The 25,649-nt window shown below is 36.9% G+C and overlaps 1 protein-coding gene across 8 annotated transcripts in view; it reads left to right on the forward strand.

Moving 5' to 3' along the window:
* The window catches only part of Phf3 (PHD finger protein 3), a 79,646-nt gene extending 54,420 nt beyond the window's left edge, over positions 1 to 25,226 (forward strand). For 7 of the 8 annotated variants that reach the window (XM_063256928.1, XM_063256930.1, XM_063256929.1 and 4 more), the window contains 11 exons: positions 2,024 to 2,198; positions 8,050 to 8,197; positions 8,276 to 8,432; positions 11,110 to 11,226; positions 13,575 to 13,706; positions 14,577 to 14,712; positions 17,407 to 17,602; positions 18,175 to 18,322; positions 20,348 to 20,437; positions 21,992 to 22,187; positions 22,396 to 25,226. In XM_063256928.1, the coding sequence (XP_063112998.1) occupies positions 2,024 to 2,198; positions 8,050 to 8,197; positions 8,276 to 8,432; positions 11,110 to 11,226; positions 13,575 to 13,706; positions 14,577 to 14,712; positions 17,407 to 17,602; positions 18,175 to 18,322; positions 20,348 to 20,437; positions 21,992 to 22,187; positions 22,396 to 24,512 (3,612 nt within the window). In that variant the 3' untranslated portion in view covers positions 24,513 to 25,226. The remainder of the gene's footprint in view (positions 1 to 2,023; positions 2,199 to 8,049; positions 8,198 to 8,275; positions 8,433 to 11,109; positions 11,227 to 13,574; positions 13,707 to 14,576; positions 14,713 to 17,406; positions 17,603 to 18,174; positions 18,323 to 20,347; positions 20,438 to 21,991; positions 22,188 to 22,395) is intronic. The other variant, XM_063256933.1, reaches the window with a different exon arrangement.
* The last annotated feature ends 423 nt before the right edge of the window (positions 25,227 to 25,649 follow it).

Consider the following 25,649-nt stretch of genomic DNA (forward strand, 5'->3'; position numbering starts at 1 on the left):
CAATTCTTTACTGTGTTCTACAGCATTTCTAGGAAGAGAAATTCTAATTTTCATTTGAAAAAGTGTTAAAGAATATGTTTTCACTTTAGTAGATCTGATTATTTGAAAGTTTTTCAATTTCAACTAAAATCACATCCCTGAAAAAGTGTAGTTTTCTAAAGCTGCCTTTTTAAAGCTGATTATTCCAGCTAATAAAGGTAAGTAATTCAGATTGAAGAAGACAAGGTTAGAGCCAGGCATACCCCTGTAATCCCAGCACTCTGGAGGCTGGGGCAGGAGGAGCGCTGTGAGGGCTACAAAGCGAGTGAGTTCAAGGCCAGCCTGAATTGCGTAGTGAGACCCTGTGTCACAAAGGCCAAAAACCCAAAACAACAATCAGCATAAGTATTTGTCTGATACTTTTTGTTGCTTTGCTCATTTGGCTAGCGTCAAAGTAATAGATAATAAAGATCTGAGAGCCCCATTAAGAACAGTTTATATCAGGTCTTTGGGAATTATTATGTATCATTACCTTTAATCATTATCTTTTATGTATAACTTCTTCACCATTTAAAAATGTATTATGAGTCTTTTGCCTGACAAGACATGATAAGACATCAATTTTGTTAATATATTGAGAAATTTCTCTATCTAGTATTTATATCAATAAAGAAAAGCTGATTTTGTAAATATATCTGTGAAATGATCATTACTTTTTATGGTGAACTATCAAATCTTTCTGATGTTAGTCTATAAAGAATGCTTTTCATATGTCATTTTTTATCCTTGCATGTTTATATCAAATCATTTATTGAGTTTCTATTGTGTGGTGAACATGGCACATTCAGATTTAGCATATACATTTTTTTTTTTTTTTTTTGGTACTAGAGATTGAACTCATGACCTCAGGCTTGCTAGGCAGGCGCTTATGCCACTGAACTAAATCCCCGGCCATAGTATATTCATTGAAATTTGTTCCTGCACTGAAGGTAGTTTAGTTGGTGAGGTAAAAAACATGCAAAGAGATAATTATACGATTTCTGTTCTAGAGAAAATAGGGTATATAACTTTGTCGTAAAAACTTAGGACTGTATAACTGTGTACACTAGTGCAGTGGTGTGATTAAATTCCCTCAAGTCTCAGGATTCCAGTTCATTAGTACAGCCTCAGTTCACAGATTTGATTCTTTTTCATTATTCTGGTTGCAAATCACTGAGTTGGATGAGAACCAGGTAAAACTTAGTGGTTTGGTTCAGTGTTGATCTTACAGAGAAATGTAGTTCAGTTCTCGTTAGTTCAGATTGCAGCCAGAATTGTGGAGATAAGTGAGTTCATGAACCGAGGTGTACTAGTACTACTGTGTAGGCTATAATTAGGGCCAGAGTCACAAGTATGCTGCTGGTTTATTCTCGCCCATGATGTTTAAACACACTGAGAGCTTCTCTGACGCGCTTACTATCAGCAAGCGTGACCTCATTTGCTTTAGCAATACATTGAGAAATAGAAATGCTCGTTTCTCCACAATTTCTTTTCTTGTGTCTACAGTCAGAAGCTGTTTATTACATTATACCTAACTTTGTTACTAACATTGTTTGGAATATGATCAGTGTGTTACTTTTTTCCTCCTTGTAACCCATTGCATGTTCTGCAGAAAACAAATGTTTATCACCAGATTTTGAGTGAGAGTGAATCTTTTTATTAATGATGGGTTTTTGTACATTTTTTGAAAAACTTTAGATGTTTGACTAAAATAAAGTTGCTTCACGTGTTATAATACTAATTTGATTTAAATGGTTTTTTATCTGTGTACTTTTTAGTTTTTTGAGGGAGGCTTTTGCTCTGTAATTCAGATTGGCCTTGAACTCCATGGCACAAGCTGGCCTCAGACTCATCATAACTCTCTCTGCCTCAGCCTCTTGAATGCTAGGATTACTGGCATGTGCCACCACGCCTGGCATTTATCTATGTGTCACTGATGCTTGTTTTTTCTTTAAAGATTATTTAGTGGTTTTTGAGGTTAATGAATTACATACTGTTTTTCCAGGAATCTCCTGAAGGCAGAAATTCATCAGACTGTAGAGAAAATGAAATAAAAAAATGGCAGCTAGCTCCTCTTCGAAAGATGGGACAACCAGTTTTACCACGGAGATCCTCCGAAGAAAAAAGTGAAAAAATACCGAAAGAAACTACAAACATTATTTGCACAGCTTCAAAACCAGGTAGTGAGATTAATAGAAATTGTTATGTATTGATTTATTTATATCTTGTTTCACACACAGTTATTTTTTAGTAGATCCTAACTTATGAATGAGTTCCATTCAGGGAGAGTGTAAGTCGAATTTGTTCCTACTCCCAATAAAGTGAGTCTCATGTTACTAGCTGTGACTGTTACACAGTATGCCTGTGAAAGTTTGCAAGTCCTGGACTGCTGTATTTAGGGAAATTTTTTAAATTAATGTTTTAATAATGAAGGTGTTTAGATGACTGGTCATACTGTAAATGAAAAGGGTCACTGAATCGTGAGGAAGCAGTAGTGAACCTCTGGCTTTGCCTCAGCAGCACTGTGTACTTCTGGGAGAAGGCAAGCTGTAAGCAAATGGAACATTCTCTTAGAGACTTAAGAAAAAGTATGCTAATAGGATAGAGAGCTGCAGTAAGAGAGATAGGTAGAAACTTCTGTTTTAGAAGGAGGGAGGTGGTAACTTGTGGAATTTGAGAGGATACAGAGATTTTTGTAGGAGGCTATAGGTGAGGGACCCAGTAAATTTAAGCTTTGAGGTTGATACAAGCTTGGCATTTATTGGAGGAAGTCGTTGTGAGGGGATTGGAAAGTAATGCATGAGATACAGAATAATAGAAGAGGAGGTAGAGAAGAGTTTTATTCTGAATATTAAGGGAAACATTCAGAAAGCTTTACAAGGAGTACTCTGTGAATACTAACCTGTAGGAGGCAGGAGAAAAAGCATACCAACTAGGAGTGTAAACCAGTATCTTCTGTAAGAATTGGTGGTGGCGGGTGACAGTTATACATTGGAGGTAGTGAGAAGTGATAGGTTAAGATAGCTTTCATAGTAGAGTTGTCAGGACTTGTGGTGGACTAAAGTAGATGAAAGAATCTTAGAGGATATCTGGGTAAAATGTTGGTGTAGAGATGAGGAAAAGATTGGGCGAGGAAGACTGAAAATTTATGGTCGGTAAAACTTAGATGTCCAGGTAGAGTTATGTGAGCATACCTTTGGAAGACTAGTCAGGAGCTGATGGGAGAATTTGGAGGCAGTTGCATACATGTAGGTCTCATAGTGCATAGTAGTTACTTAAAATCATAGGTGTAGATGTAAACAGTTACAGAGTTCTGTAGTAAAGAAGCAGAAACAGAGCCTGTAGAGCACCAGCATTGGAATTTGGGGGAAGAGGTTCTGGCAGCGGAGACAAGGCAAAAGAGGTGAGGCAGCCTGTTAGGGAAGAGGAGAGCTGGAAAACCAGGTGGCCAGGAGCCAGCAAAGCCAGGTGCAGTTTTGTCAGTATATCCAGACATCTAATAAAATGAACACACTGTTAAACTTATGATTTAATAAAAAAGATATAATTGTCTGGTGTGGTGGTGCATGCACATCATCCCAGTACTTGGAGGAGAAACGCGGGAGGATTGCCAGGAGCTTGACATTAGCTTGGACTACACAGCGAGACTGTCTCAAAAGAAACACAGAAGGAAAAACAGTTCATTCATTGATAAGTAGAATGACTTTGGTGGAGCAATAGGTGCAAAAACCAATAGTAGTTTATAGAAGAATGTAAAGGTAAGGAACTGAAAGCATTTATTGCAGATAACTTAAGGAATTTTGCTGTTCTAGGCAACAGAAATGAGGGGTGTGTGTATGTAGTCAAGGAATTGGTTAAAGACGATACTATGGCATGTGTATTTTTTCAAGAACCAGTAATTGAAGAGACTTTTTTCCAGTGGAAATTCTTGATTACCTTTATTAAAAATTGATTGTAAGCTTGATATGTTGGCACATGCTTGTAATCCCAGCACGTGGGTGGCTATGGCAAGAGGATCACCACCAGTTGAAGGCCAGTCTGAATAACAGCCAAGACTGTTTAAAAAAAAAATCATTTCTGAATTGTCTGTAGTGTCCCATTGGTTTATGTGTCTGTTTTATGCCATTGCCATGCTGTTTTGGTTACTGTTACTCCGTTGTGTATCTTGAAGTCAGATATTGTAATGTTTTCAGCTTTGTTCTCTGCTCAGGATTGCTTTGGCTCTTTTGTAAGTCTTTTGTGATTCCCTGTAATTTGTAGGAGTATCCTTTTCTATTTTTATGGAAAATGTTATTCATATATTGTTAAGGATTATGTTGAATCTGTAGGTTGTTTTGGATAACCTAGACTTTTAACAGTATTTCAGTTTGTATATATACGGGTTTTGGGAGCGAGTCTTCAATTTGTTTTACCAATGTTTTGTACTTTTTGTCACAGAGATCATTGACTTTCTTGGTAGATAGCTTCATTCTAGGTAGCTATTATTTTTTGTAGCCATTGAGAATGGAATTGCTTTCTTGACCTCTCAGCAATTTCATTTCCTAAAATTTTTATTTTATAAAAAGCTATAGATTTTTATATATTGATTTTGTATTGTGCAACAATATTGACTCATCATTTCTGAGAGGTGTCTAGTTAAGTCTTAAGGTTTTTTAATATACAAAATCCTGTCAATTGACCTCCTCCTTTCTTCTTCCTTTTGTCTTATTGCCCTGATCAAATCTGAACGTTTCTGAGCATCTTTTTAAAAATTTTCAGACTTGAGATTTTGGCTTTAGGGATGCTCACTCTATAGTAGGGAGTACTGTATATTGTCAGGTATGGAGGGGCGCTTTGCTGACCACATGGTGTGTTACCATGTTTCTGTTTCCTCAGTGTTGAGTGGGCAAATCAAAGGAGGGTGAAGGTGGAAGGCAGTTGCTCCTGGTTTAAGAAGAGGAGAAAACAGTGTGAAATAGATGATTTGAAAAGTGAAAGAGCAGGCTCGTTGGCAAATTTTAATGGGGCTGGGCATTGAGTTCCTTGCTTGATGTTTATGATTATGAATTTTAAATAGGATCTGTAAGTGCCAGTGCTTATTTATCTATAGTGTATTCATATGTTTGTTGCCTGTTTGTGTGAAGAATAAAAATTGGCTTTCATCAAGGTCTGAGACGTTTAAAGGGGAGAATAAAGGTAGTACTTGTGCAGGAAAGTAGTAATAGGGTTGTACTGTCTGATTTTTGTGGGGTTTTGTGGTGAAGTGAAGCCATGAAGATAGTAAAAATGATAGACTTAATTGTTGGAGTAACAAGTACATGAAAAAAAATGCTTAATATTTCTCTAATCATCAGACAAATGCAAATTGTGACTGCAGTGAGATTGTCACCTCATCCACGTTGAAATAACAGTTGCTGGTGAGGCTTAGGAAGATATGCACGTCCTTGGTGGGACTGCATGTTATCATAGCCATTATGGAAAACAGTAGATCCCCTGTATGATCTAGGTATAAGTACTCCTGGTTATATATCCAAAGACAATGAAAGTACGTTGGAGAGACATCTGTACACCCATCTTCATGGTGGCATTATTCACACTGACTAAGATATGGAAGTGTTCAGCAGTTGAATGAGTAGAAAAATGTGACATACATTCACAATCGAGTAGTATTCTGCCATAAAGAAGAATGCGGTCCCATTATGTGCCACAACATGGGTGGAATGGGATGCATACTCTCACTGATGTTTGGAATCTGAAACAGTTGATCGACATAGAAGCTGAGAATAGAATGTTGATTAACAGACTTGAGGAGAGCGGGGTTCAGGCATGCATAGGGAAGTCTGATCAGTAGGCACTGAATTAGTAGTTAGAAAGTTGTGTGGTGTTACACAGGAGGAGATTATAAACAGCAGGAATGTTCTGTATATATGTGTATACATGTTCTGTATAGAAAGCTAGAAAGGATTTTGAATATTTTCACCATTAACTAATGGCAAATGTTGAAAGAGGTAGATATGTTTAATCTCATTCAAATATTACATAATGTGTGCATGTACCAAAACATTACATTGTACCCCATTAATATGTGTAATGTTGTTTTTATGTATTAGTTAAAACAATTTAAACCCAGTCTCACAAGAAATAATATGAAGAATCAACAACTGGCTCTCATCCTATTAAAAAGCTTTTGTGCAGTAAAAGAAATTAGCAACAGTGTGAACCCACAGAATGGGAAAAAATTTTAAGCAGTTATCTCTCTGACAAAGAACTTATATCTGGAACATATAATTTTAAAAAATCAGATTCCCTAAATTTAAAGACTCAATCCAAAATGAGCATCTGAGCTGAATATACACGTGTATCTCAGATGAAGAACTATAAATGGCAAATAAATATATAAAAACATGTTCAATATCATTGATCGTTTGAGAAATGCAAATTAAAACAATACCAAGATCCATCTCTAGAAAGAATAGCTGTCATGAAGAAATCAACCAGTAACAAATGCTGGTGAGGTTGTGGGGAAAAAGGAACCCTTTCCCACTGTTGGCGGAGTATAGACTGGTGCAACCACTGTGTGGAAATCAGTGTGGAGATTCCTCAAAAAACTAGGATTAGAGGTCTCATTTGACCCAACTATTCAATCCCTTCTGCATATCTTCAGGGAAGATTTTAAAATATATCAGAGAAATATACACATACCCATGTTTTTTTAATAGCAGCATAATTTATAATAGCTAAATCTTGAAAACAACCCAAATGCCCACCAACTAAGGAATGGATAAAAAAGAGGTGATCTTTTTATTCAGTGGAGTGCTATTCAGCCATAAGGATAAACTTGAGACATTCTAGGTAAATGGATGAACCTTGAGACCATACTCTTTAAGTGAAATAAATCGGACTCACATGTGTAAATAATGCATTGTCTCTCTTGTGTGAGAAACTGAAAGAGCAAATAAAGTCTTGATCAATATATACTGTGAAATGGGAAGAAATTGTTAAAAAGGTAAGAGGAACTGGGAAGAGGGCAAAGAAGGAAAAAAAGATTGAAAACACAGAAACAAAGCTTAGTATGTTATAGGGAAGGAAAGGGGTTAAAGAGAGGGAAGGGGATTGGGAAAAAGAATCAAAATATTCTGTGGGGTGAATGTGGTCCATTATGCATATCTAAAATGTACCAGTAAACTTAGAGTTAAAAAAATGCAAAAAACAGAAAATGCCCAAAACAAATGAGAGTTTGTAGAATAAGTGAGCCGATATAATATACATTAGAGTAGTATGATATTTGACACTGAGACTTCGGAGATTTATGGGAATTAGTAGTGATAGAAAAAAGCGATAAGCCTAACATTCAATTTTTATGATATTTGTAAGGTCATTAAATGGTGCTGTTCACCTAATAAGTTCAGGTCAAATAGCTTTCTAATGTACATATAGTTAATTAACATATGCATGTGAAAAGCAGCTCTTCGCTATTATCTAAATTGGGGGAAAAGCGTATTTGTAGCTTTATTTTTTTGGGGATGGTGCTGGGAATTGCATACTAGACAAATGCTCTACCACTAGACTGCACCCCCAGCCCAGTTTATAGCTTTTTTTTTTTTTTTTGTACTGGAGATCAAACTCATGACCTCGTGTTTGCCAAGCAGGCATTTATGCTGCTGAGCTAAACCCCTGGTCCCAGTTTATAGCTTTTTGTTTTGTTTTGTTTTTAATCTGTACCTATATAATCTGTTACTACAGTCTAGTTTCTTTCTTTCTTTTTTTTTTTTTTTTTTTTTTTAATTTTTACAAATTTTTTTATTGGTACTGGGGATTGAACTTACGACCAGGCACTTGCAAGGCAGGCACTTAAGCCGCTGAGCTAAATCCCCAGCCCAAGTTTATAGCTTTTTAATCACCATTAATTTTCATTAGATTTCAGTGTCAGGAATATGTCAGTGTAGTGTAGGTTCTGATTTAAGTGAGGACTATGGATTATAGAGATTTATCAGTTAATTTTGATTACAAATTAATGTTCATTAAAATGTTATGAATTTTTGTTGAAATCAGGTACTCACGAGAAGCAGGAGGTGAAGAGGAAGAAAGTGGAGAAAGGAGTGCCCAGCGTGCATCCTGCTGCTCCCCGTGCCTCAAAGCCTTCTGCGGATCAGATCAGACAGAGCGTCAGGCACTCTCTGAAAGACATTCTTATGAAAAGGTAACACACTATTATTGCAGAAGATTCAGTGACTTGCTTCATGTGCCCTAAAGCTAATTGGATTGTTCTGATTTTAAGGCTTACCGAGTCAAATTTGAAGGTACCAGAAGAAAAGGCAGCAAAAGTTGCCACAAAAATTGAAAAAGAACTTTTCTCCTTTTTTCGGGACACAGATGCTAAATATAAGAACAAATATAGAAGTTTGATGTTCAATCTAAAAGATCCTAAAAACAATGTGAGTATGTTTTGTTCGTGTCTATAGATATTTATGCTTTCAGCTTTCTTGTTTACATTGAGATTGAGTGTAATAGTGTAGATGCATAGTTTATTAATCAGAACCATACTGTAGAGTTACTATACCTCTTGGTTTAGAACGTGTTCTGTTTTGTCTGTTCCATTCTGTGTGGTGCTGGGTATGGAATCCAGCATATCACGTGCAGAGCATCCCTCACTCAGCTGTATCCCTAGTTCATGATTATATGCTTCTAGTAAATTCTCTTGGAATCAGTGCCTGGACTCTGCATAGTTATGAGTAGTGTTGTATAGTGCTGTTGAAATACTATTCATCTTATCCTGATAAATGTGAAATTTTTTTTCCTTGACTCTCCCTTGTATAATGCATATTATTATTTTTTGGAGGGGGTTTCAGGAATTGAACTCAGGATCCTACGCTTGCTTGGCCAGCACTGTGCCACTGAGCTATATCCCCGGCCCTATAATGCAATGCATATTACTTAAAAAGTTCACTCGTGTTTTCTTTAGAAACTATATAAAGCTAAACTTCATTAAAGCTTTGCTATTACTTTTGATGCAAGCTTAAAAGAGCACTGTATTCCTTAAAAATGTAAATTACATTTAGAGTAGAAAGAAGAAAAAAACCTAAAACTCTGGGCCTGGTCCACATGCATTTTTAATTCCAGCTGCTTGAGAGATAGGAGAATTGCTTGAGCCTGGGAAACAGAAACAACTTGGGCAAAGAAGTGATACTGTTTCATCAAAACAAAAAACAACCAGTAACAGAACACAGCAACCCTGCATGATGATTTTAAAACTTTTACTAAAATAAACTTTACTTCTTTTAGCAAGGGAGTAAGCATTAATATAATCTCTTTAACCTTTTGAGAGTGAGGAAGTCTAGATAGACCTTTTTTCCCCTACCATTACTAGAGATTAATCCTAGTCTTTTGCACTAAGATACCTTTATCCCTTTTTAAATTTTGAGACAAGGTCTTATTATGTTGCCCAGGCTGGGCTCAAACTTACAGTCCTCCAGTCAGAACCTCCCAGGGTGCCAGTGTACAAGGCTCTAAAGTTCACCTTTGATGAATGTACTGAGCACAGTGTTGCCATTGAATTTTTCAGAATTCCAACATCTTTATGTTACACGTACTTAGATTCAGCAGTAGTTTTTGCTGCAGATGACACCAGGTTACAGAAAGTAATTAAATGTAACCTCCTTTTATGAAGTTTTTGCATAGATTTGTTTAAGGACATTTGCTGCAGTCTAGTCAGTCATCCACATACAGCATATCAAAAATACTTGAAAAATTGCATTCTTACTGAACATGTATACAAATTTGTTTTCTAGTCATTATTCCTTAATAGTGCAGTGTATCAACTGTGAACATAGCACTTACTTAGTGCTACATAAGTAAACCTAGAGATAACTACAGTCTTGTGTTCCTTAACAACGGGGATGCACTTTTAAAAATTCATCATTAGGCAGTTTGGCCATTGGGTAAACATTGCTGAATGTATTTATGTGAACATTTTCTCTTGGTGATAGAATGTTCTGAGTCTATGCATGTCCATTACTGACTGAAGTGTTCCATAGCACATGACTGTATATAGAAGCATGCACAGAAATACGTACAAATAGTGTATCACTCTGTATAAGATACCTAAACATTTGAGGAATTTGCTATCCGTGGGATCCTGGAACTAATACCACTGTGGATACTAAAGGAAAATTGTCTCATTTGAAGTATTCTTTTGAAATAGACAGCTACTTAAGAAAAATCCACACTATGTAGTCTACTGTCACGATCAAGAGGAATTTCATACTTTTTCCGTAGGTTTGTGTTTTTGTAATAGGCTTCATTGTATAGTTCAGACTGATCTTGAACTTAGCCTAGGCTGGCCTCTAACTCACAGTCATCCTCTTGCCTCAGCCTCCCAAATACTGGGATTTCAAGTGTGTACCACTGCGACTGGCTTTAGATACGTCTGGAATTATACAGCCCAGTAGCTTTTCCTTAATAATTAAATATTTATTTCCTTTACATTTTTTTTTTCTTGAAGTTGATCCTTTGTTCTGGGTCCAATTCAAGACCGAATTTAAACAAGCAAAATCTTAAAAATATGAAAGGATTACATTGAGTAAAGAAAAGTCTTTATGTAGTACCTTGCTGCACTGTAATTTGGTTTTGACAGATTTTTGGGTAGACTGTTTACTTGCTTTGGTGCCACTCAGGCTTGAACTTTGGGCCTTCACAGTGAACTACATTGTTTTGCCCATTGAGGGGAAAAAAAACCTGAGAATTTTGAGATAGGGTCTTACTAAAGTCACTGAGTTGTCCAGGCTGGCTTGGATTTGGCATTCTTTTGCCTCAGCCTCCTAGAATGCTGGAGTGACAGGCATTTGACACCGTGCCTAGTCCCTGGATAGACTTGTAGTTTTGTGATTGGTGTATAAGGTTCCACTGTATGTGTTTCCCCACTGTGTTGGTTTTTATATGAAATGTGTATTTTGTTGCCTTAGGATTTGAAACTTTAATCTCTGTAGAGTAATATATAAATCATTAAATATTTGTACATTAGGTATCAGAATTATGTATTAATTACAACTTTATATACCATAGCTCCTTTTTTTAACGTGTTTATCTCCCTATTTCATTTTTATGTCATTTCAGATATTGTTTAAAAAAGTATTGAAAGGAGAAGTAACCCCTGATCATCTTATAAAAATGAGTTCAGAAGAACTGGCTTCTAAGGAGTTAGCTGCTTGGAGACGCAGAGAAAACAGACATGTAAGGAGATCTATAATATATTTGACCTGGGGTTGTAGGTCAGTGGTGTGGGCCTGTGCAAGGTGCTGAGTTTGATTCCTGGTACCAAAAAAAAAAAGTGTTATTTTCCTGTGTTTTTTAGTCATAGGAGAAATTGTACAGAGATAAATCAGTATCCATTAAACAGTAACCCTTTCTGTTATGAAATTGCTTGCTCCTCTGCCCTCCTCTTTTTTTGCTTCCCTATTCCCCTCTGCTTCCGGGCCTTCCCCTCCCTGTTAAGAGTCTCATTATGTTGCCTGTCTGTCCTTTAACTCCTGGACTCAGGTGAGTGTCTTACTTCAGCCTCTCAAGTAGCTCCCACTACTGGTGCACTCCAGTGTAACTGGTTCTGTTTCTTAAATTCTACTGTTTGTTTTTTTCCTTAAATTCTATTCTCATCTCTCACTATATTTTGCAAAGCACCAATGAGTGAACCTTAATCATGTGTACTTTTCATAAATACAGTCTGAAGGTATTATGAATATTGGTAATTTATAAAAGCAGGTAAAGTAAGTCTGAATAAAAATATGTACAAGTTTATAATCCCTTATTAAAAGTTTCAAGTAGCAAAGGCTACAAAAAGACTTTGTTTCTAATCTAATTTATTGATAAAGTCTGTTGAGTTCCACATGTAAATGCATGTAAATGTTCATATTCACAGAAATAGGTTTTTTTTTTTTTTTTGAGGCAGGGTCTCTCTATGCCGTTCAGGCTGGCCTTGGGCTCACTTTGTAACCTAGGCTGGTCTTGAACTAGCAACTATCCTCCTGCCGCAGCCTCCCAAGTGCTAGAATTAAAGCATAAGCCACCACCCCTGGAAAACAGAAATAGTTTTTTAAAAACTTATTTTAAAGGGAATAAAATGAAACAGTAAACCAGAACAAAACAAGACAGTGAGAAAAATACTGGATTTCAAAATGAAAACAGAAGGAAATTCCCCATAGTTGCTGTATTGTATATTGTTGGCCTCTAAATAGATGCTCAGAGTACCAGCTTTAGGCCTGCAAAGTCAATCAAACAATTCAAGCATTGAGATTTTTTTTCTTTTTTTTTTTTACTTTAGTTGCTATCAACTCAGCCTCTGTTCTTAAAATCAGCCAGTTGCTTATGTGGCTGGGAATGGGGATAGGCTCTCCTTGTCTCCTTGGTCTGCATGCTAGCTGGCTAATGGGAGGGTGCTAGTTGGCTTCTTAGTTCTCCTTTCTGCCCATGTGGCTGTCTCTGCCACACGAGAGGGTATGAGTTCACCAGTGCTCTACATTTAATTATACAGTGATGTCAGCTCTAAAAGAACATTGCATAATATAATGTGCACACTACACTGCATTTCTAAAACAATTCTGAAAGATGTAGGTGCCAAGAGTTCTTATTTGGGGATTGTGAATATGGAGTACCTTTAAAGATAAGTCATGTGTGACTTAAAGAGCTATTGTTGGGGAGAGAGCCATATGCTGCAGTATTTTTACTGCAGTTGCGTTGGAATGGTACTTGTTTATTCTAGAATCTATGTGCTTCACCTTTTACCCATGATCCCTGCTGCTGAGCCATTCAGTCTGAAGGCAGATGTATGCCCAGTCTTGTCTGAAGGATGGGAGTCCTTGATTTGATACATCATATTTATCTGTATGTTTCTTCATCTTCGTCTTGTGTAATTTGTCCTCTTTTTATTTTGAAAATACTCTTACTGCTTTTAAACCCCTGTCCTGAACATGCACGTTATGCTGCAAGTGTCCTCTGCACTGGAGATGAGCTTGATTGTGAGCTGTGTAGTGGATTTTTTTAAGGATGATTTGCACTCAGTGGAGGAAAGATAAGTGAGCAAGTCTGTTTTTACCTTCCTTTCCCCATTCTGCCCGTTCCTAGTAGCCTTTTACTGCTTCTGCCATCCTGGCCCAGTGTTCGTTTTGTTGCTGAGAGTTGTCATCAATAATAAACAGGCTCAGTCAGGGCCACTAATAGGAACTCTCATCATTTTTGATTTCTAAATTGCTATTGTAGAGGATGTTAGGATTGAAGAGCAGGATAGTTTTTATTTCCTGTGGCAGCTGCTAAAAAGTACTGAATCAGTCAGCAGATTTCAAATGTAAATCACGTTTTACCAATTTTCAAATCATGTTGTACTTCAGTTTGCCTCTCGGTGTGCTATACTTGCAAATGTCTCATTGCTACGGTTTGGAGTCTTTCAGTGTATATTTTTTAGTGTTAGAAAACTACTTCAGCTTAAAAATCAAGTATGATAATGATTTGTGTTTTTTATGAAAGCTCTTAATAAGTGTACATTTGGAAATACATATTTCAAATATAATCTTTAAAAATTTTTCTCTTAGACCATAGAGATGATTGAGAAAGAGCAGAGAGAAGTGGAAAGACGACCAATCACAAAAATAACTCACAAAGGTGAAATAGAAATTGAGAGTGATGCACCAATGAAGGAGCAGGAAGCAGCCATGGAGATTCAGGTGAGGATTATAGATGTGTAGATTATTTACTTTTAATAAAGTAGCTTACTGATTTAATGGCTTTTTTGAGGTTGATATTGTTGAGTATTGTTTCTATTAGAATATAGACTATCTGTAGTATCGGTACCTGATTAAAATGTCAGTATAGATTCCTAGGATAGTAGTATAATTGCTTAATAGGTTTAAGAATCTGTAGCTGGTTCTTTTTTGTTGTTTTGTTGAGAACAGGGTCTTGCTATGTAGTTCAGGCTGGTTTTAAGCTCACTGTGTAACACAAGATGGTTTCAAACTCACAGTGATCTTCCTGACTGGGCCTGCCAAGTAATAGTATTATAGGTGTGCACCATCACACCCAGCTTTAGGTGCTTCTTAAGAGAGAGTGTACAGGTTTCTCTTAACTCCAGGCTTCAACTGACATTGGTGTGTGGGCTGTGGGCTGTTGGTCTGGGAAGCATCATCTTGCCGCTTGCTTGAGCTCTGCCTCAGATAAATAGGGCACTAGATTCTCATAGAAGCCAAAATCCTACTTTTCAGGACCTTGGAGGTACACATCCCTTAACTCCACCCTCACCCCCTGGTCCATGGAAAAATTGTCCTCTGCTAAACTTAGCCCCTGATGTCAAGAAGGTTGGGGATCCTTGGACTATAGTTTGAGAGCTGATATGTTGAGGATATGATTTGAAAGCTTTGAAGAATGAGAAACTGAGTGCCCCCCCCCCCATTTCAAGTAATAATAGTTTTTAAAAAATAGTGAAAGCAACCTATGAATATAGTGATTACATTTTAGGAAAACAGTGTAAAATATAACGTTTTTAGAGCTGAAGCATAATTGAATTAGCCCAAACTGACTTTACTCTCACTTTGCATTAGGAGCCGACAGCCAGTAAGTCATTGGAAAAGCCAGAGGGATCTGAAAAACACAAAGAAGAGAATGACTCCATGTCTAAAGATACCACTAGTCAACACAGACAGCATCTTTTTGATCTTAACTGCAAAATCTGCATAGGTGATTAGAAATTTTTTCCCTAAAATGTTGCATTCATTGTTAAAGGTGGGGAGTACTTCAGTATTTCATAGCATTTGTGGTTTAAGTAGTTTTTATTTTTCTAGTTTTGGTAGTACAGTATTTACTTACTGGTTTTGAGCAGGAATGTATTTTTAAGTTGAGGTTGGTTTTTTTTTTTTTTTTTTTTTTTTTGGTATCAAGGATTGAACTCACCACCTCACGTTTGCCAAGCAGGCAGTTATGCCGCTGAGCTAAACCCCTGGCCCAGGAATGTATTTTTGTGTGACTACCTTTTTCAGCGTTGAGGTATATTTTGATGCAATAGTGTAGCTTAATATTTAGAATTAATTGTATTACATGGGATCTTTACCGCCCAACACTTGCCAGGATTGGATCATTCAATAATGTCCATTTAAGGATTGCCAGTGTCCTTTTGTGACTTTATAGCTCATTTCTTTTCAGATACTACATTGTTTGGATGTACCTTAGTTTATTTTATGCATTCATTTACTGAAGTAGATATAAATAAAACTGCTATAAATGAGGACATTTCTTGTGTGGATGGATGTAAGCTTCCATCTCCTTTGGATAAATACCAGCGAGGGTAAATACCAGGGAACAGAATTGTTGGGTCATATAGTGTGTTTATTTTTGTAAGAAACTGACTTACAGTTTTCCAAAGTGGCTGTACTACTTTGCATCCCTGTCAACCTAAGTGAGATTTCTTTATGATCTGTATGCTCACCAGCATTTGCTGAGTCAGTGTTTAGGATTTGGGCATTCTAATAGGTAGGTAGTGGTGTCTTGTATAATTTATGATTCCCAAATGATGTGATAACGAGCATCTTGTCGTATGTCTGTGCCCTTGGTGCATCTCTTCTGTTAGGAGTCTGTTTAGCTATTTTGCCTGTTTTCTAATTGAGTTGGTTGTTTTCCCATTTTTAAGTTTTAAGAGTTTTTGTGTATTTTGGATACTATCGTATCGGATGTGTCCTTTGCAAATATTTTCTCATAGCCGATGGCTTGTATCTCATTTTCCCGGCATTATTTTTTTGCAAAGCTGAAGTGTTTAGTTTTAATGGAGTCTAGCCCATTCATGCATTCCTTTTTTTGTTCATTCACTCATTCTTTCAGAGATCATACCTTTGGTATTTTCTCTTATTACATACTCAAGCTCACGTACGTCTCCTTCTGTGTTGTCTCTCATAAGTCCTATAGTTTTCTGTTTAGGTTTCTAATCCATTTTGAGTTAATTTTTGTGAAGAGTGGAAGATTTATATCTAGATGAATCTTCCGGTGTGTGTGCTTTTGCATGTGTATGTCTAGTTGTTCCAGATAATTTGTTGAACGAGACTTTTTGCTCCATTGTATTGCCTTGCTTCCTTGTTGAAGATCAAATACAGTTAATTATATGCTATGTAAGCCCTCTATTCTGCTCCATTTATATTTGCCTACTCTTGCCCTACAATGTTTTGATTACAGTACTTTGTAGTTCCTGGGTAGTCTCAATCCTGTGAGTTTGCTCTTCAGTATTGTATTGTTTACTCTGAATCTTCAGCTCAGAAATTACCTCGTTGTGTGTATTATCTTGATTATTCATTTAGTAAATATTTGGTGAATTGTTCTTGTCAGGTACTTTGCTGAGTGCAAGGAGTACATTGGTAAAAAGATCTGATATTTTCTAGGCTTTAAGAGGTAAAGATAGCCAGATAGCAGTTACTAAAGTACACTTTTTATAAGTGTGTTTGAAGGAAGATCTCACCTACATTGGTGTGTGAGAAGCTTGCCTGAAGAATTAACATTTAAGCAGAGATGTAAAAAATGGAGAAATGTTCTTGCAAAAAGAGAGCTCAGGCACATTCCAGGGATTGGAAATAAAGTGAATGTGAATTGAGTTTAGGGAAAGGATAGGGGCACATGATTTGTTTGTCGAGATATTGATAGATTACATTTTAAGTGTCTTATAGTCATTACTTTTTAAACTGTAGGTTGTGACTCAGTTACAAGCAGCAAAATCCATTTCATAAGTAGTGACCAGCACTGGAAAATAAAAGTGTATGTTTTCCATGTCTTAGTACTTAAGTAGCACTATACCATGTGTGTATGTATACTCATAAACTGCTGGTGCATACAGTGCTAACTAAGGTACAGATTTATTTCATGGAGTTCTATAAATATTTCTCAATATTATTGGATTTTGGTGTACTTTCGGTAAAACTTTGAATCAAGAAACCCATTTTATGTTGTATAACATTTTCATTATTGGTTGTCTAAGTGACTTAACATCTTTTTCCTTATTTTTTATGCCAGTAACAAAGGAATTATATTGAGTCCATGTTTGCTCACATGTTCAATGTTTAGAGAATAGTGTTTGTAAAATAATTTGAAAGAGAAGTTAAGTATAATACAGTGCAGTCCTGTGCAATATTCTGAGACTTGCATTTAGGCCCTGTGGAAGATGCCAGACAATGGGAGCATGATGACTGATTGGTAAGCTCTCTGTTGATTCTTAAGCTTAGGGGTAATATAACTTAGGAGAAACCATGATATGATGGTGAGTTTTGACACTGCCCCAGAAAAGGGATAGTTACCCCGTAACTCAATCAGGTAAACTAAATAACTTGACAAAGTAAAAATGGATTAATTTATAAAAATTGCAATTAACATTTATTTTGGGGTGTCTTCTGGCTTTAGGTCGAATGGCACCACCTGTAGATGATCTTTCTCCAAAAAAGGTCAAAGTTGTCGTTGGAGTAGCTCGAAAACATTCAGACAATGAAGCAGAAAGTATAGCAGACGCATTATCTTCAACTTCAAGTATTTTGGCTTCTGAATTCTTTGACGAGGAGAAACAAGAGTCTCCAAAATCAACATTCTCTCCTGCTCCACGGTGGTTCTCTCTCAGTTATACTTTTTATAATCATTATAGGTTTTTTTTTTTTTTTTTTTTTTTTTGTCTTTTTTGAGACAGAGTCTCGCTGTGCAGTTCAGGCTGGCCTTGAGCTCACTTTGTAGCCCAGGCTGGTCTCAAACTCGCAACGATACTCCCATCTCAGCTTCCTGAGTGCTGGGATTACAGGCGTGAGCCACCACACCCAGCTTTTATAGTAATTATAGGTTTTTACTGAATTATACTTGGAAGTCTTTGAAAACAATAAAGTGGCATTTCTTAATGACTTTTGAGAAAGTTTCTATCTTTTCCTGTACTTTAATGAAAATAAGATTAAGACTGAGCATTAATTTTAAGTGGTTAGAGTGAGAGATCTGAGTGTGGCACTTGACCTCTCATTTTGGCTGTCTCAAGAGTCAGTGGCTAGGTTATTAGAGAAAAATGCTTGCATATCTTTGGTGCTTGGTCTGCATAAGGCAGATGGAGGATGGCTTTATGTTAACTAGTGACTAAATAAAAAATGAACTTCTCATGTATCTTCAGGCTGCTAACTATATAATAACATTTTCTAGTCCAGAGATGCCTGGAACTGTTGAAGTTGAGTCTACCTTCCTGGCTCGATTGAACTTCATCTGGAAAGGTTTTATCAACATGCCCTCTGTGGCAAAATTTGTTACCAAAGCCTACCCAGTATCTGGCTCATCTGAATACCTGACGGAGGTACTATGATCCTTTCTGCCTTTCTGTGCCTGATTTGATCTGTGATTCCTAAAAAAAAAAAGCATAGTTTAAAAATATTACCTAATAATAATGTTTGAACAGTTTAGTCAGTTCTACAGTTGCTTTGTACAGTTGTTGAAAACTCTCCTCTCATTTTAAACTTGTGTCTTAACATTCTTAAGATGTGCTTCCCCATGTCAGAGAATTAAAGATCAGTGAGTGTTCTGTGTGCATATCCAAGTATATCTTTTAATATAGACCTTTATAAAAGATTGACGTAACTGTGACTTGTACTATTAGCCTGTCAGATTTTTCATTGTTAAACAAGTTTTTAATTTCCTCGTATGCGTGATTTCTCCAGCTTTGTGACTACAGCTCTTACCTGTCTGTTTCTGTGAATGTGGTGTAGACTGGGAATTGAAGTTTGCAGCTTGGCAACATTCCCATCATTGCTGTACTGATAGTGATTTTATGTATAAGGCAATTGGAAGAATCTATTACATAGTTCCTAAAGAAAGTAAACAGCAGTATTTCATAATATTTTAATGACAGTATGACATTTTAAAATCATTTGGAAGGAAATTATTTTTGTGAATCTAACAAGATGAAGATAAATCAGTACATATGTATATTTATATTGAGATCATTTTATTCATTCTTAGTCTGCTGACTGTAAAGATGTCTTTTTAAAAAGTTGTCTTTAGTATTTTAAAAAGGATAAATCATATGAATATTTTCTGTAAGTCTAATAAAACGTGATTAGGCTGAAATTAGTGTAGTATTTAATGATACTATTTAATGATTGTTTAGTATTAATGTTTTATTACTAATTACATTTATATATTAATTACATTTACATGTAGTTTGCTTGGTAAATGATATTTTATTTATTTATTTTTTTGGTACTGTGGATTGAACTCACGACCTCATGTTTGCCAGGCAGGCACTTCCACCACTGAGCTAAATAAATCCCCAGCCTGTACGTGGTATTTCAGATGTGTAACTTTTGTAAGAAATATAAATGAGCCAGGGATTTAGCTCAGCAGTATAAGCTCCTGCCTCTCAAGCTCAAGGTCATGATTTCGATCCCTGGTTCCCCCCCCCCCCCCCAAAAAAAAAAAACCCCAGATGAATGTAGATGTTCTTTTTGACAGGCTTTAGAAATTTAGTCTTTTATTAGATCATGGTTCAGATAACTTTTAAGTTGAAAATTAGATTCTGAACTATGCAAACATTTTAATTTTAAATATAATTTTCTTCTCTGAGCCATAGTTTCTGTGTAGATGCTTTCCAGAACTTCACTTCTGCTTTCTAGTTATTTTTAGTTTGGAGTTAAAGTAAGTCTTTAAAGTAATTAATGATTAAAATAAACTGAATTGAATTTAATGTAAGTTAATTATGTTTTTATAAGACCTTTAGTGTTCATGGGAAAAATGAATGCATGGAATAAAGTTTTTAAAATATTAATTGACTTTCTACATAGTTGTCTGTTTTCGGAAAGATGATCTTTTTAAAAAAAAAGCCTTACATTGTTACAGTATTATTTTTCTCTATCTAGAAATAATAATCTGTAAGGGAATATTTTCTGAAATGTAGCTCTTAATGATTAAGGAGTTCGCCTTTTCTACTTTACCAAAACAGAAAACCAACCTTAGGAGGGGAGGGCCATCTCTCTGGATATTTGAAACACATCGTGACTTTGCTGACTTGTTAAAAATGATATGCTTGCCACTGCTTTCTTTCTTACGTTATCTATCCACTGACAGCCTGGAATGAACACTCTTTCTTAGTCATTGTATTTTAGGCATCATTCACTTGGAGCTGGCATCAAGAGTGTAGTTGCTGCCTCTGAGTAACGTTGTGCTTTGTAGTATCTTTTGTTTACTTTTTGTGTGTGTTGGAAATTGAACATAGAGGAAAGCATGTCTGTTGCTACTGAGCAACTCTTAGTTGGTATGATTATGAATATTATAATAAATGTGTTCCATATATATATTGATCACTTTCCTTTTTTGTTTAACATAGGATCTACCAGATAGTATTCAAGTAGGTGGCAGGATATCACCTCAGACAGTTTGGGATTATGTGGAAAAAATAAAAGCATCAGGAACCAAGGTGAGCAAAGCTTTTTCACAGTACCAGCATAGGAAAATGTTTGTAAAGTAACCTCTCCAAAGTTGTTATGAAGAGAGCAGAGTCTCCTGTGTGTGGGAGCCAGTGTCTATAAGGTGTGTTGCAGAACTGAACAGAAGCTGTTTGCTAATGTTCAAGCAGCCTAAGTCCCTTTCATTTTCTGCCTCTCATGTACTTTCTCTGTGGCTTCTGTCAAGATTTTGGAAAAATACTTTTTAAGTAGGGGCTGGGGATTTAGCTCAGCGGCTTAAGCACCTGTCTTGTAAGCAGGCAGTCGTGAGTTTGATCCCTGGTACCGATAAAAAGGAAAAAGACAAAAAAAAAAAAAAATACTTTTAAGTATTCACCCTGGAATTCTACCTTTCTTCTTTGTAGGCATTTGCTTAAGGCAAAACTAAATTTTTGCAACAAAGATACAATAGCTCAGACATAATTTTTTCCTCTTTTGTTAGGTAGCCTATTCCTCCTTTATTCCTAAATTTAGTCCTCCTAAATTTAGTAGATTTGTATGTATATTAGTTTTCCCTTATTTGTAGCTCTGGTTTCTGAGATTTCACTAGCCAATAGTCAGGCATGCTTCAGAAATACAGGATGGGAAACTTCAGAAATAATTCATAAGGTTTTGGGCAGTTTTTTGGTGCTGGGAATCAAACTCAGGACCTTGTGCTTGCCAGGCAGGCACTGTGTGACTGAGCTATATCCCCAGCCCTCACAAGTTTTAAATTGCCATTCTGAGTAGTAGCATGATGAAATCTTGCTCCTTTCCCACCCAGGAGGACATTAGCCATCCTGTGTCCAGTGTGTCTGTATCTAGGCCATGTGTGTTACCTGATTATTAGTTAACTATCATGATTATCAAGTCAGCTTACTCGATGTCACAGTGATCTGTGACCTTCAGTTTGTTGCAGCTGGCTTCAAAGCATAAAAGTGGTAATGCTGACACTTTTATTATGCTGTATTATGATTGTTCTATTTTATTATTAGATTTGTTACTCTGTACATGTCTAATTTGTAAATTAACTTTTTGATATATGTGATAGTTCTATGTATGTGAAAAAAATACATATGCTGGTCACTGTCCATAGTTCTAAGGATTTACTAGGGATCTTCAAACGTACTCCTCACAGATAGGGAGACACTTACATAATTACACAGTGGATTGATGGTGCTAAATACTGTTAATTCACAATGTTCCAAGAGCACTAGCCACTCTGCAGAAATTATAACACGGGAAACAGAAGTCATATTGTAACTATCACAGGGTGTCATCTCTGCCTCTTACAAGTTGTTTAACCAAGCACTAATTCATTAATCATCTCAAGACTCAATTGCTTTTTTTAAGAAAAATTTTTATGTAAAATAAACCTGTCAGTTGATCAGCAGAAATCTTAAGGATTGTGGCCTCTTACTAGTCTCATCTGTTTTGAGGTTTGTAAACTATAGAAATCTGATTGTTTCTAATTGAGAAATAGTATTTTAAACCAGGCTATTTTTAGGTTATTCTTTTAAACAACAATTTGTTATTTTCTTAAATAGGAGATCTGTGTGGTTCGTTTCACACCAGTAACTGAAGAAGATCAAATTTCGTACACTTTGCTGTTTGCGTACTTCAGTAGCAGAAAGCGCTATGGAGTGGCTGCTAACAACATGAAGCAGGTTAAAGATATGTACCTTATTCCTTTGGGTGCTGCAGATAAAATTCCACACCCTCTTGTGCCTTTTGATGGACCTGGTAGGTATATGTTTTAACACTAGAGTCACATTGAAATAAAGTAGGGAGTAGGGTCAGAGCAAACATGACTGCGTTCTTTTTGGTGGTCCAGCCTTCTAGAGAGGGCTTGGCAGACCTAGGTGTCCATTTAATATCTTGTGATAAACTAAATGCAAAATGTTTTAGGTAATGATTGAAAATGACTGTTGATACTTTTCTTTTTATACAGGGCTTGAACTGCATAGACCTAACCTATTGTTGGGCCTAATCATTCGTCAGAAACTGAAGAGGCAGCATAGTGCCAGTATTGGAACTTGTCATACAGCTGAGGCTACTGAAAGTGTACAGATAGTCTTGCCACCTGACAAGAAACCTAAAATAGAAGCTTCTACAGAGGAAGCACCAGAGGAAGAAAATGACTTTTTTAATTCCTTTACAACTGTGTTGCACAAGCAGAGAAATAAGCCTCTGCAGATTCTTCAGGAAGACCTGCCAACAGCTGTTGAACCTTTAATGGAAGTCACCAAACAGGAACCACCAAAACCTTTACGATTTCTTCCTGGGGTATTAATTGGGTGGGAAAATCAACCATCTGCTTTGGAATTAGCAAATAAACCTCTTCCTGTGGATGACATACTTCAAAGCCTTTTGGGGACCACTGGCCAAGTATATGAGCAGGCTCAGTCAGTGGTGGAACAGAACACTGTTAAGGAAATCCCATTTATAAATGAGCAAACTAACTCAAAAACAGAAAAAGTAGATAAAGTGGAAGTAACAGATGGTGATGTCAAGGAGGTAAAACTTAAAGTAGACCATCTTTCAGAATCACCGGGTAATTCAGGAGGAGGAGAAGAAACATCATTAGTGGGAACCTCTTCCATTTCCCCAGGGCCTTTGACGAGTCTTAGTCTCAGAGGTAAACCACCAGATGTTTCTACAGAAGCATTCTTAACAAATTTATCAATTCAGTCAAAACAAGAAGAAGCTGTGGAGAACAAAGAGAGAACACTAAAAAGACAACTGCTCCAAGATCAGGAGAGTAATTTGCAAGATAATCGGACTTCAAGTAGTTCTCCATGCAGATCTAATGTAGGAAAAGGAAACACAGATGGTAACATGAGTTGCAGTGAAAATCTTGTTGCTAATGTAACAAGGGCCCCACAGTTTATTAATCTGAAAAGGGATCCTAGGCAAGCAGCAGGACGGAGTCAGCAGATAATTGCTTCAGAAAGCAAAGATGGAGATGGTAGCCGCAATGGAGAAAAACATGCCCTGTCTGATTTAGCACACAACAAGGAGCAACTGACAGAACAAATCATTGTGGAGGAAAAAGTGTCCTCTACTGAGAAAAACTCCTGTGTTCAGCAGAGTGATAACTCAAAGATTGCACAGAGCTCAGTGTCCGTAGAAAACACACCTTCTTCCCAAACAGAACCAGCAAAACCCTTACAGGAGGACATTTTAACACAGAGTATTGAAACTGTGCACCCATTTAGAAGAGGAGTGGCTGGAACAGCATCTCATTTTGAACTTGGAAATACATGCCAGTCAGAATTTCCTCCCAAAAACATCAGCTTCACTCCCAGAAACACCAGCCCCCGAACAGGTATGAACTTCTCACCCATGCGGCCACAGCAGCCTGGCCTCCAGCATCTCAAATCTAGCCCTCCAGGGTTTCCATTCACAGGGCCTCCTAACTTCCCCCCGCAAAGTATGTTTGGATTTCCACCACATTTGCCGCCTCCACTACTTCCCCCTCCAGGCTTTGGCTTTCCTCAGAATCCAGTGGTTCCTTGGCCACCTGTTCATCTTCCCGGCCAACCACAACGTATGATGGGTCCCCTTTCACAAGCGTCAAGATTCATAGGCCCACAGAACTTCCACCAGGTTAAAGACATTCGGAGGCCAGAAAGGCGCCATAGTGACCCTTGGGGCAGGCAAGACCAGCTGCCACTGGATCGGCCATTCAGCAGGGGCAAAGGGGATCGCCAGAGATTTTACAGTGATTCCCACCACTTGAAAAGAGAGCGACATGAAAAGGATTGGGAGCAAGACTCGGAAAGGCACAGACGCAGGGACAGAAGCCAAGACAAAGATAGAGACAGAAAAACCAGAGAGGACGGGCACAAAGACAAAGACAGGCCCCGGTTACTCCATGGTGATCGAGGAGCAGATGGGAAAGTGGGCAGAGATAACAGAAATGTAGACAAGCCAGACAAACCCAAAAGCGAAGACCACGAAAAGGACAAAGAACGAGAGAAAAGTAAACACAGAGAGGGGGAAAAAGACAGGGATAGGTATCACAAAGATAGGGACCACACCGACAGAGCTAAAAGCAAAAGGTAAAATTTGCAGGCTGCATCAGGATGACATTTAAAGAACTGCGAAGTGCTGTGCCATTCTCCAGCTGCCTGCCACGATTGTCCTATCTTTTAAATTCTTGCTGTTGGTGATTTGCAGAAACCTCAATTCTGTCAGTGCAGAGTGCCCTGCACCCTGAAACTAGCTATAGGAATTTAATATTTTTAAAAGTTTTACATTGCTGTATATTCAAAGATTTGTTTTATTAATATGCAATAAAGGCTTAGAAATTTTAGTTTTTATTCCTTAATTGGTAAATATGGTTGGCTATGGAAAGTATTTACTGCCTCTAGCGAGTGTCTTTTATATAATGACTGTTGGAGAGTAATGTGTGCTCTGCAAGTTTTAACATTGCACTGTTTTCAAAGAAACTATAGAGGAGCAACAACAAAAAGCCAAGCAGCTTCGTAACTAGATTATACTAATCATTCAGTTGAGCGGTTTTTGACCAAGAATCAGAAGTCCAAGGAGTATATTTGTTACTTTAATCTGTTCTCACTGAAGAAATTTATTACCATACTACCATATACAACAGCGTTGCAGTGGTCCATTGCTTTTGTTTTCATTTTTTGGTTCTTCAGAAACTTGAATAAGTAAGCTTGTACATGATCTTGTGTTTTGCTATCCTTTTTATTGTAAAATGTAAATATTTTAAGGGATATTTTGATTCTAAATATGATAAAAAGAATTTCTCATCTATTTTGTGTGCGTGATTTGAAATTTAGAGGTAAAATGACTTGTTCTTTAAAGCTTTAATTACCTTTAGACGTTGTTCTCTTACTCAGCTAAGAATTTCTGTACATGGCTATGTCAGTTATTGGGCAGTTTTTAAATTTTAGAGGTTAGGGTGAGATAAATTACATATTCTAAAGAGGCTAGCATTTAGAACTGCCGAGGAAAAAACCTAAGCTATATCCTACTTTATCGATACATTTCTTGAATACTTATACAACATAAAATTTTGTTACACTGACCACAGAACTTTTACTTAAACTGTTTTGGATATTTTTTGTAAAATGCCTACTTAACCTTTATTTGCTTATAGGGCAATAGTGGTGGCAAACCTACAGCACACAGTGGGTTATTTGTATCTTGAAAGCTCCATAAAAGGTTTACCATCAC

This window comes from Cavia porcellus, unplaced genomic scaffold (genome assembly GCF_034190915.1).
Source record: "Cavia porcellus strain 051 isolate PalLab524CR breed Dunkin Hartley unplaced genomic scaffold, mCavPor4.1 scaffold_10, whole genome shotgun sequence".
Taxonomy (NCBI): domain Eukaryota; kingdom Metazoa; phylum Chordata; class Mammalia; order Rodentia; family Caviidae; genus Cavia; species Cavia porcellus.